The 12,624-nt window shown below is 39.1% G+C and overlaps 1 protein-coding gene across 3 annotated transcripts in view; it reads right to left on the bottom strand.

Annotated features, from left to right (window-relative positions):
* Window positions 1–12,624, bottom strand: part of znf148 (zinc finger protein 148) — a 61,190-nt gene that overhangs the window by 22,017 nt on the left and 26,549 nt on the right. For all 3 annotated transcript variants that reach the window (XM_060827161.1, XM_060827159.1, XM_060827158.1), the window contains 3 exons: window positions 8,774–9,124; window positions 4,026–4,151; window positions 782–905 (listed from right to left, as the gene is read on the bottom strand). In XM_060827161.1, coding sequence (XP_060683144.1) covers window positions 782–905; window positions 4,026–4,151; window positions 8,774–9,100 — 577 coding nt within the window. In that variant the 5' untranslated portion in view covers window positions 9,101–9,124. The remainder of the gene's footprint in view (window positions 1–781; window positions 906–4,025; window positions 4,152–8,773; window positions 9,125–12,624) is intronic.

Here is a 12,624-nt window from a genome sequence, read left to right as displayed (position 1 = left end):
AAATATGCAAACAATGTGGTTCAGTCTCAATCAGTAACAAGTCAAGTGTGGGGTGCTGGAAAAGCAAAGCCGGTCAGGCGGCATCTGAGGAGCAGGAGAATTGATGTTTCAGGCATAAGCCCTTTCCTAATATTTCTCGATTCTGATCTCCAGCATCTGCAGTCCTCACTTGTTCCTCAATCAGTAACAAGAAAGGGATAGTGCGGAAACAGAGTTTGTAGAGGAAAGCAAAGATAATAATTTGGGTCTTTCCAATATTTTGCTAGAGGAAATTTCTGTGCATCCAGTAATGAGTGTTGGACCTTGGAGGGACAATGGTAGTATGTTAAAGCCAGCTAACATCAGCACACATGAAAACAATATGAAAACAAAAGCTTTGCTTTCAGGTGAGTCATTGTGCATCAACATGTGAATGAAAAATAAGAGGAAATTAAAGAGAGGTCATTGGAAGACACAAGAGGTAACGGTGAATGAAGACACAGCATTACAACAATTGGAAACTCAAGAATGAAGCCAAGCAGTGCAGACTAACTCAGCTGTGAAGACATTACAAGTGAATTATGGCTTAATCCTGTCAATGGCTTCACTGGGTGAGAAGGATGAGGTGAGATAATTTATATTTGTCACAGTAATTTGGGATATAATAAGATTTACATTCCATTGACTGCCCACAGCCTTCAATCGTGTACTGAATTTTTGTCAGTAAAAAATTCAACAACGTTTTGTATATTTTGAAAATAGGATCTAATGAACAGCTTTATATGCAGCAGACCAGGTATACCTGTATGGATGAAAACATGTCTTTGTAAGTGGTAATTGGTACGAAAGGCAGCATTACAGTGCTCACAGATATGAGATTTCAGGCATTTTAGCCCAAGTGATCCATCTTCATTTATCGTTAGAATCTGAAGAAAAAATGTGTGGAAATCCAAGTTTCAATCTTATTCCAACATAGAGCACATTAGTCAAGTTACCAAACTATTCATTTTATGATAAACAACAGATATGGAGCTAAAATTCAATGTCAACATTAAATTGAACGCAAGTGAATTTTGACAGGCTTTCTTTTCCAATAAACATAATGGGAACTTAGGGCTGAATAGTTGACAAGGAAAATATATCTATCATTAGGTAACAAAAGCCAAAGGAAATAATCTACTGAAACTTAAATCATCAACGTTAAAAAATAGAATCATTATGCATAAGATTGTGTATTATAAACTTTAAACTGTTTTTCCCTCCTTAATGTACCAAGGAGGTGTGGGTATTTTGCCCACAGATATCCGCAGCTCTTAATTCCTCAAGCAGCACTTTACCCATCAGATAGATCCACAAGTGCACGTCTTCATGGTGCCATTGAGAAAATTGACAAGCCCAATCTTCTTATTCAATGTTGACACCTGCAAGTTTCAGCACATGTCACCTGGAAAATGACCAGGGATTGGAACTCTTGCTGAATTCTTTTGCTTCTTCATACAAGGGCGCTGTAACACCTCACAGCTCATATCTTCCTAATGAAAATTCTCACTGGGAACTTGCTCATTACATTTATACCATCTCACAGAAACAAAACTTTCAAACCTTGCTAAACAAAAACATTTTATTTTGAAATTCTCTTTTCATCCTTCCTTCTGCTCTGATCTCACTGTTGCATTTGAGAATTTTTACATAAAGTTTCAACTTGGATTCAACATATGCATCCACTCTCACAGGGAATCTTTACGAAAAACAATAAGTCACTGAATGAAGTGATATCGAGAGTCAAAGAGAAATCACAGGCCTCTCTCGCCGAGCTAACTGCAGTACCACATGGACAAATATAATTTCAGCTGCTTGTAGCAAGTCAGCACAAGAATATTAACCTGACTGCTCAAACTGCAAATACACAAATTAGTTTAAATATATAGAAAAGATGAATAATATTCAGTACAAACTATGTTTACAGAAATTTTAAAAAGCATACTGTTTTCTAAACAGGACAGCAAAATCACTTTCTCTGCACCATCTTTCAAATTAATTAAGCTTTTAAAAGTGGTCACTCACTTTGTATATTGAGAAAGTTATCACTAAGGCCTGCGTTTAGCCCAGTAGTTGGCTTCCAATTCACTGCTGACTAGATTAAAGCCAGCTACATTTTTGAAATACAGTTAAAACCATTTATCTCAACTATATTACACGTAGAGTTAAAATTAGAACAATAAAATGGTTACAGCACAGAAGGAAGCTATTCAGGCTGTTCGATCTAGGCCAGAACACTGCAAAAGCCACTCAAATAACCCTTTCCCTGTTGCCCAGTAAATCTTCCCTCTTTGGATAATTATTCAATCCTCTTTTGAAAGTCATGATTGAATCTGTCTCCACCATTCAACCTTGCACAGGGTACTATATACTAAGTACTTGCTGCATGAAGTGCTTTACTTGATGCTGCCTCTGGTTCTCACTTCAATCACCTGAAATCAAAGACTTCTGGTTCTCCAGCCCTCTGTCTCTGGGACCAGCTTCTCTGCATCTGCTCTGTCAAGACTGTGCATGATTTTGAACACATCTATCAAATTTCTATTTAAGCTCCTCTTCACCAAGAAAAACGACTCTAGTCCATCCACCTAACTGAAATTCCTCATCCCTGTAAGCATTCTCAAAGTTATTTTCCACAATGCCTCCATATCTTTCCCAAAAAGAGGTTCCAGAATTACACATAATACTCCAACTGAGATCAAACGTCAAAGCTAGAGGCTAAAATTTAGAAAGTAAGAATATTAACCGGGAAAATGTGAGGTTGCTCACAGAAAAAAACTACATAATCAAATTATTATTTACATAGGGATAGCATGCAGAGTGCTACAATACAGAAGGATTTGGATGGCTGTGTACTTGAATCACGAGGAGTTAGCATGCTAACATGGCAAGTAATTAGAAGGCAAATTGAAATCTGGCCTTTACTGCAAACAGGGATTGGGTATAAAAGTAGGGAAGATCTGGTCTCCTCAAGGAAGAATATACTTTCACTGGAAGCTGTTCAGAGAAGGTTCATTAGACTGACTGCTAGGAGGAAAGGCTTTTCTCACAATGCAAGTTTGAGCAGGTTGGGCACTTGCTCACTGGGAGTTTAGATGATTGGGAGGTTCATTTTACTGAAATATGTAAACAATGTAGAGGCTTGATAAGGTAGATGCTGAAAGAATGCTTTTCCTTATGAGATAAACTAAAACTAGGAAGCATGTATAAAATTGGGGATGAAGAGTAAAAGTTCTTCTTCAGCAGTTGTTGGGCTTTAGAATTCTCTTAAAGACAGCTGTGAAGACTGAATCATTGAATACACTCATGACGAAGTTACAGATTAATCATTGACAAAGAATTGATATTATAGGGGACAGATGGGAAAAGTGACATTAAGGCAATAATAAGATCAATGGTAATCTCACAGACTGGTGAAACAGATTCAATGAGCTGCATAGTCTACTCCTTTCATATGTTTTACGATTATTAATACAGAGGGTCCCTGATTTACTTAATAAATCCATCTTACGAATGCTCACAGATATGAATGTATACAGGCATGTACTTTTAAAAATCTGACATACAAACATTTCCCGTACTTACAAAAGGCTGCTTCATATTGTCCTGCATGGTGTTCTGACTTGCAAACAAATCGACATGCAAGCGGACTCAGGAACAGAACCCGCTCACAACCTGTGGACTGCCTGCATATTTCAAGAAGAGCAGAGGTTCTAGTACTGACCCCTGGGGATCTATCACACCCCAAACTGAAAAACAACTGTTCACATCAGTTTCTGAAAACTCAAGACTGTTTCATATTCATGCTGCCAGTCTTTTATTCCATTATGACTGGTTTGGTTCAATGACAGTGTCAAATACCCTGGTTAGATTCTTTGTGAAGTAGAAATAATAGCAATCCAAACCTCACAAGCCAAAGTGTTCCTGAACCATGAATCTTGTTCCCTTGTCTGTAGGTGTGAAAACTAGTTGGAAAACATTTATTCTTTATAAGTTGCATTGTTATTTACCTTAGATGGAGAACGTTGCTTCCGTTTCTTCTTCTTTTGCAAATCTATTGGTTCCTTTTGTTGCCCTTTATCTTTCTTCAGTTGTCCAGCTTCATCAGCATATTGGATTTCCTGTTTCACATTTACCTTTAGAATGACACAGTGGTTCAGAAATTAAATTGATTTCAACTATCATAGAAAATTATTCCACCACAGTACAGCATTAATGAAAGTTACTGCAGCATATGCCTTCTGCTATTGAAATGTGAAAAGATACTGCATGTTTGAGGGAATTATATAGTTTGATAGCTTTTGACTGAAATTTAACTAAGGATAACATTGCAAAAAATATGATAACAGTTGCTGTCTAACCATCCATTTAACTCCACAATTCTGAAACAGGAGAAAATGATAGCAATGAACCAGGTATTTGGGCCAAAGTAAATGATGGCACATAATACTGTATCAAAGTTATAAGGACCGCTTAAAATGATTCATGTTAGGAAATGCTGAAAACAAATCAAATAAATCCAAAGAAAGGTGCAGTCCAGAAATGTGATATCTGTAATGAGAAAAGGTAGGTGAACTGATATACTGCACATTTTTGTACTTTGTTTTCCAATTTCCAGCACCCCTTGTTTTTCCTTTATATTTTACTCATTCTGTAACATCCAATTCCATCTAACTTAGAATCATAAGAGTCTCTACAGTGTGGAAACAGGCCCTTTGGCCCAACAAGTCCACATCAACCCTCCAAAGAGTAATCCAACCAGACTCTGTATTTACCCCTGACGAATGCACCTAACCTACACATCCCTGAACACTATGGGCAATTTAGCATGGCCAATTCACCTACCCTGCACATCTTTGGATAGTGGGAGGAAACCAGAGCAACCGGATGATAACCCACGCAAGACAGAGGGAGAATGTACACAGACAGTTGCCCAAGGTTGGAATCAAACCCAGGTCCCTGGCACTGTGAGGTAGCAGTGCTAACCACTGAGCCACCGTGCGCCCTAACTTAATTGAAAATGCCTCGCATTCGTCATCAACTCAACCCAATATGCTTTTTCTCCCTCACAAATAAGACCAGACTACCATCAACGCAAACTATATATACTCAATGTATCTATGTAATGTTTGGTGGAGGCTTTTAAAATAATTGGTCTGTAAGATGATTCAATTGAGCTTGTGTCCACACTGTGTTCAGTGAATCAGACATGCATTTTATGTGTGTCTCTCTTCTCGTCTACAAGAATGGCTCTAGGAATGAAAACCGTCTGCTATGAGGATGGAATGAAGAAGCTCTTCTTGGAAGACAAGGCAGCTGAGAAGAGAGGTTTTCAAAATCATGAACCAATTGGATCCAGTAAATAGGAAGCAGCTGATCCAATTTGTAAAAGCAACAAAAGGAAGAACATTTGTTTAAAGTGATGGGCAAACAATGCAATGATGATGGGAGGCAAAAAAACGTTTTCACACAGTGAGTAGTTAGAGTACAGAACACACTGCCTGGAAATGTGATGGAGGCAGGTTCATTGCATTGGATGATTATTTGGGTAGAAATGGTGCTTAGGGATAGGGGGTAAAAGCAGGAGATTGGCACTAGGTAATGGAACCGGTGCCATCACGACGAGCTGAATGGCCTCTTTCTATGCTGTAACAATTCTGACATTCAGTGACTGTTAAAGATGATAACAAACTAATTGCAACATCAAATATTCATCAGTATGGATAAAAGAAATTTCAGTCGTAACATGTCAAAACAAAAACTTCCTGGGTTCCTAATGATGCTAAGAAACTCAGTACAACTCAGTTAAAGAATACTTTCTCATTTGTCGTAGTCACATCATTCTAGCTTGCAGATATTATTAGGCAAAGTGCCAGCATGGTTTCTGGCAAGCACTTGCGGAGCGACATTTCAGGTTTTAACAAAAACTGGAGGCAATGGTTTATGCTACTTCAAGACTATTATCTTCATCTGCAGCTGTCCCAATGCTCACCTGACTGGCCTCCTATCTTCAATCCACTGTAAGTTTAAGCACATTCAAAGCAATGCTGTCCACAAACTAACCATATCACTGAACTACCTTCAATCGCAATTTAAAATTCTCATCTTCTTATTCAAACAATTCTGCAGGCTCACTAATCCACATTACTGTAGTATTATTCAACCCTCCAAGTTGTCATGACTTCTGCACCTGTACAATTCTGACCTATTGCACTTTACTAATTTCCACTGGCAGTCATGGATTCAGCTGCCTGCATCCTAAACTCAAAAGCTCTCTCCTTAAACCTTTCTCTTCCTTTAAGAGGTTCCTCAAACCTACCTCCAATATTTTTTGTTATCTGCCACATTTAGGGGCGGCATGGTAACTCAGTGGTTAGCACTGTTGCCTCACCAGGGTCCCAGGTTCGATTCCAGCCTTGTACGACTGTCTGTGCGGAGTTTGCACATTCTCCCAGTGTCTGCATGGGTTTCCTCCCACAGTCCAAAGTTGTGCAGGCCAGGTGAATTGGCCATGCTAAGTTGCCCATACCGTTAGGTACATTAGTCAGAGAGAGATGGGTCTGGGTGGGTTACTCTTCAGAGGGTCAGTGTGGACTTGATGGGCCAAAGGGCCTGTTTCCGCAATGTAGGGAATCTAATCTAATCATTCTCTCCTATTTTGGCTCATTATCAATTTTTATCAGATTATATTCCTGTGAAGCAAATGGGGACGTTTTCTACATTGGTAGAACTGTCAAGTTAAGTTGATGCTAACCTGGTCTCAAACTGAAAGGTTACTCATGGGCAAGAAATCACTGATTTTGTTTGATTTTGACATTGATATAGAGGACAGTTATTGATCTAGCAACAATGGAATGGAAATTACATGCTACAGACCAGTGTTTTTGGTGGGGAGGTACATAAAATAAAAGTGTGCAGCCCACTACCTTACCACCCACTCTCAAGCACGTCCCCTATAGAGGGAGCACAAACCAAAATCAGCAGCTCACCCACCAGAAATAAATAAGGACCAACTTAGCAGGTTAACAGTTCAACTAACCCCAATATTGCTCTGCACACACCATAACACAATTGGTGTGAGCAGACAGCTGGGAAGGGAAGTTTTTTTAAATTTAATCACGTGTGGGTAAAAGTGAGTAAATTGTTTGGAAAGTAACCTTCACATATCGGGGGCGTTACCCAGAAGATAGGAGTCATGCTTTCTTCCTTCCCACATGGAACTTAAAATCCATCACAGTACGCCTCCTTCAGGTTTCCCAAGGTGCCACACCTATTATCCCTTACTTCCCTGGGTTTATGGATTGATTGGGGCCTTCATCCACAGACTGGTTGTAGTCTCAGCAGCAGCCATGCGGGAGCTCTAGCACTGTCAACACTACAGGAGCCGCTGGCCAGTCAGGTTAGCTGGGAACTCCAGAGGGTGGGGCATCCTCCCGTCCAGAATCCCCTAACAAAGCTTGCTACAGCTCATTTTAACTGTCGGGCAGGCTTGTTCAGAGCCTCTCAACAGCCTGTGACTTTCCATTCTCTCCCCTTCGGCACCATACTTTGCTGGCCATTGTTTCATACAACCTCATGTGTAGAACTTCACGCAAAGTGTATTAAGCACCTTTCTGCCATTCAAGTACATGACTGCTGACGTATGTCACAGCTCCATTCATACCTTGGTTGCATATTCCTAATACCATGACCTAACAGGGAAGGACGTATACACATTGGAAGCAATTAACAGAAGTTTACTCAACTAATAACTGAAGTGAAAACAAATAACTGAAGAAACTCAGCAAGTCTGGCAGCATCTGTGGAGAAAAAACAGAGATGTTTCAAGTCCAGCAACCCTTCATCAAAATCTTCAGACCCTTCTGAAGGGTCAATTGACCCCAAAACATTAATTCTGCTTTCTCTCCACAGACAGTGCCAGACTTGATGAGTTCCTCCAGTTATTTCTGTCTTTACTTTGGATTTCCAGCATCCGCAGCTCTGTTTTTTGTTAGATGGAATAGTTGTCTAATGAAGAATTGGTTTGTATACAAAGGTTACAAAAGTAAAAAGATGGCTTGACAGAAACAAAATCTTGAGGGATCGAGAGAGGATGGAAACGAAAAGATTGTTTCCCCTTGTCATTGTTTCAAAACAAGAGTACACTTAAGACTGAGATGAGAAGAGAGAAAATTGTTTCTCAAAGGGCTATCTTTTGAACTCTCTTCCTCAAAAATGGAAGCACAGCTTTTGCATATTTTTAAGGTAGAGGGATGAAAGTTCTTGATAAAGACGAGGGTGGATGGAAATCTGGAGTAATTAGATCAGCCATCTTGAATGACAGAGTAGCCTACTCCTAAAACATGTGTTAAATATTACAACAGAATATCAAATTAAACTTAAAAGTTAACTCTAAAAGCCAGTGTACCATGAAATTAGATCCTTCATTTTCAGAGACAGTGAATTCTCCAGACTCATTTGAGTATTTAATAATAATAGTGAGTACTATACTTTATGAAAAATACCTAATAAATAATGTTGTGTGCAAAACATGGCAACATATAAAACAAAAGCAAACTTTTTTTCCCCTCTCCCAGGAAGTGACAGACTTGGGAGACCAGGCAGTCTTCTCCTGCTCATCTTTTGTATACTTATGCCCAAATAAAGCAAGAAGAGATTAAAACCACTGATAAAATTCTTGCCATCGCTAAGAATGTACTGTTGCCAAACCGCGTTGCCTCACATGGAAATAAAAGTTAAGTAAAATGGTACCACTTACATTTAATTCATACGATAACTCTTGAGGGAGTCTTTCATGTCCATCATTCTCATCATCATCATTTTTAACTGTTTCCTCATGGATCATTAGTTCATCATGTGAAATAAGCTCCTCCTGTGGGAGCGCACTTTCCTGCAAAGCAGTTTCTTGTTGGAGAATTTCTTCATGAGAGATTTCCCTTTCTTCTAATACGGTTTCCTGTGCTCCTATATGTACAGAGGACTGATCCGGGACTCCTCCCACCACAACCAGCGGTCTGGAAGACTGCATTTCATTTATACTGCCACATTTAAGAAAAATCCGATCAAGCTTGTCTTCAATATTCATTCTTCAGCAGAACTTTTCTAAAAACTAGAAGACAACATATTTTGATAACTCATTAGCACCAATAAAAAGTTACCGTGACCATTATATATTATTACATAAAAGATCAGAATCATTGGAGCTGAGCAACTCATACACTTGCTTTCCACTGCATTTATTACTTCCTGATTCGACAACAACCATTAAGAATAGTGTGTATCAGTAATTTATTATGTTTGGCATTCAATATGTAAATGGATCCACATGTGAATGCAACATATTATCAAGACATTACTACGAACACTTAATTAATTACTCCCTTTCACTATTGCCACCAGTACAATGCAAATTAAGGTCACTTATTTTCCATTCTCAAAATTCAACTTACTGTTCTTTTAAAAGGGTCTTCAAACTTATCATCCTAATTCAGTTCTTTACATCTCTTCCATAAATGCCAATTCAAGCTTCTTTCCATTGTGTCGATCACATTGAAAATATTTCACCTACAATTACTAATGACGTTCTGTGACTATTAACGTGTTGCCGAAATAAACACAACCTAATGGACAGCATTAACTTTTATACATGACCCACAACTTGTTTGTGAGTCGTTCTACAGTCTAGCTCCAGATACTCATCCCATTCCTAAATCAGCTCCTCTCCTACCATGGGAGGCATCACTCCCACTGTGTCCTAATAATTTCTCCAAAGTCCATTGTAATTCTATGTCTATACTAACCTACAATAAAAAATATCCATAGTACATTATTAGAACACATATATAAGATTGCTTTTCACATGAAGTTTTCTATAAGCCATAACTTGCTATTTCAACATCAGAAATACCAAATCTATCTTATTCTGCCCATCTGATAATTTCAATTGATTGCACAGATTGAATATTCAGTTGTCTCCTTTTCCACCTCCTGCTAATCTAATCTCATTCTGCAACCTAAAATTGTTATCTTTGGTTATATAAATATTTCAGTATGGAGGAATTCCAGAGGCAATCTACACCATTCCCTTGTTATATTTGATACTCCAAATCAAATATGTTGGCAAAAACATTTCTAGTTCCTTCTTCAAATCGAGTACATTTTCTTGTTTCATCATCTGTGCAAATTACAAAAAAAGGCATGCACTTTCTATTTTCTTCTGTCATCTTTAAAGGCAGAATTTCTTTACTGTTCCCTTAACACACATTCCAAAATGATTCAAATTATTCTGACACTCTGCAGATCATGTTCTACCCTGTGCAAACAGCCAAATACTCACCATGCCTTAACAAATTATTCCCTTTCTACTGTCTGCAACAGAGGAACATTTAAAATCTGCTTCCTCACTGATGCTTCAACAAGCATTACGAGATCTATGTATTATCTTATAACCTCCTCTCACTGCGCTTCCCCCTCTCACCCCACTCTACCATTAAAGTGATATACCAGAGGTACAGTTGATAACTCATGCCCTAGATGGGTGCGTTCTCTCAATACTACCTCCTGGGCATTCTCCAGCACAAATTGGCTTTCATTGTTGAACAAATATAACATGTTATTTGTGCTAAAAGAAGCTTTGAACCATTGTGCCTTTCAGCTCATTACTCTTAATCAGATAAGTCTATTCAGCTTTCTACATCTTCCATCTCTCCTCAAACTTTACCTCTTTTAGCAAATTTTTGGTCACTCCTCTGAAGGTTGTTCGCACAGTCTGTACAGTATTTACAATTTCCCTTTAAAGCAGCCCTAGATGTTATATTACATGAACACCGCTATGCAAACATAACCAGCAGTCAGTACAAATCAAGAGTATTGTAACCAGATAAGATCAACCACATGCAATTCAAGTCTATTTATACATTCAAAATATTCAGGTACATGTACTTCATTCACACTAGTATTTCTTAGTCACCAACATATATGGCTTTATATAAATTTCTTGACAGCAAGTAATTACAAAGGGATAGTTTTAGTGTGGCTATCTTATCGGTGAACAAATTCCATTTAGAATACGAACAACTGTCAGAATCAGTGCCAAGATAAACACAACTTAATGGGCAGCAATAAACTAACGTATATACGTGACCCACAAAACTCCACAACAAGCATCTAAGCAACTCTAAACGTCAAAAAATGTGTACCTATTGTTCAAACTCAATTTCCACGGCATCTGTACCAAGGTATCTTTGCACCTAAGATGGTGCCTTAAGTGTTGACTCACAAACTTTACATTGTCACATGTTCTCACATGAGAACAAAGTTAATTCAATTTATCTGTGGTCCAAAAGTTAACATGTACGAAGAACACAATTTTAATGAATAATCTGCTTGGTAAATTTCATTCTGTAAGTTTTTTAAATTATAGATGAAATTACAGCATACAGCTACAAGTAACTGTAATACTAAAGCAAGTTTCACACATCTGACAATGGCATTCATAGAGTCATAGAGATGTACAGCATGGAAACACACCCTTCAGTCCAACCTGTCCATGCCGGCCAGATATCCCAACCCAATCTAATCCCACCTGCCAGCACCCGGCCCATATCCCTCCAAACCCTTCCTATTCATATACCCATCCAAATGCCTCTTAAATGTTGCAATTGTACCAGCCTTCACCACTTCCTCTGGCAGCTCATTCCATATACATACCACCCTCCGCATGAAACATTGCCCCATAGGTCTCTTTTATATCTTTCCCCTCTCCTCCTAAACCTCTGCCCTCGAGTTCTGGACTCCCCAACCCCGGGGAAATTACTTTGCCTATTTATCCTATCCATGCACCTCATAATTTTGTAAACCTCGACAAAGGTCACCCCTCAGCCTCTGACGCTCCAAGGAAAACAGCCCCAGCCTGTTCAGCCTCTCCCTATAGCTCAGATCTTCCAACCCTGGCAGCATCCTTGTAAATCTTTTTTGAACCCTTTCAAGTTTCACAACATCTTTCTGGTAGGAAGGAGACCAGAATTGCACGCAATATTCCAACAGTGGCCTAACCAATGTCCTGTACAGCCACAACATGACCTCCCAACTCCTGTACTCAATACTCTGACCAATAAAGGAAAGCATACCAAACATCATCTTCACCATCCTATCTACCTGCGACTCAACTTTCAAGGATCTATGAACCTGCACTCCAAGGTCTCTTTGTTCAGCAACACTCCCTAGGACCTTACCATTAAGTGTGCAAGTCCTGCTAAGATTTGCTTTCCCAAAATGCAGCACCTCGCATTTATCTGAATTAAACTCCATCTGCAACTTCTCAGCCCATTGGCCCACCTGGTCCAGATCCTGTTGTAACCTGAGGTAACCCTCTTCACTGTCCACTACACTTCCAATTTTGGTGTCATCTGCAAACTTACTAACTGTACCTCTTACGCTCGTATCCAAATAATTTATGTAACTGACAAAAAATAGAGGGCCCAGCACCGATCCTTGTGGCACTCCACTGGTCACAGGCCTCCAGTTCTTAAAAACAACCCTCCACCACCACCCTCTGTCTTCCACCTTTGAGCCAGTTCTGTATCCAAATGGCTAGTTCTCCCTGTATTC

The sequence above is a fragment of the Hemiscyllium ocellatum genome, chromosome 7, assembly GCF_020745735.1.
Source record: "Hemiscyllium ocellatum isolate sHemOce1 chromosome 7, sHemOce1.pat.X.cur, whole genome shotgun sequence".
NCBI classification, from domain to species: Eukaryota; Metazoa; Chordata; class Chondrichthyes; order Orectolobiformes; family Hemiscylliidae; genus Hemiscyllium; species Hemiscyllium ocellatum.
The sequence above is the reverse complement of the archived record's forward strand: the minus strand, read 5'-3'. Positions and strand labels throughout refer to the sequence as shown.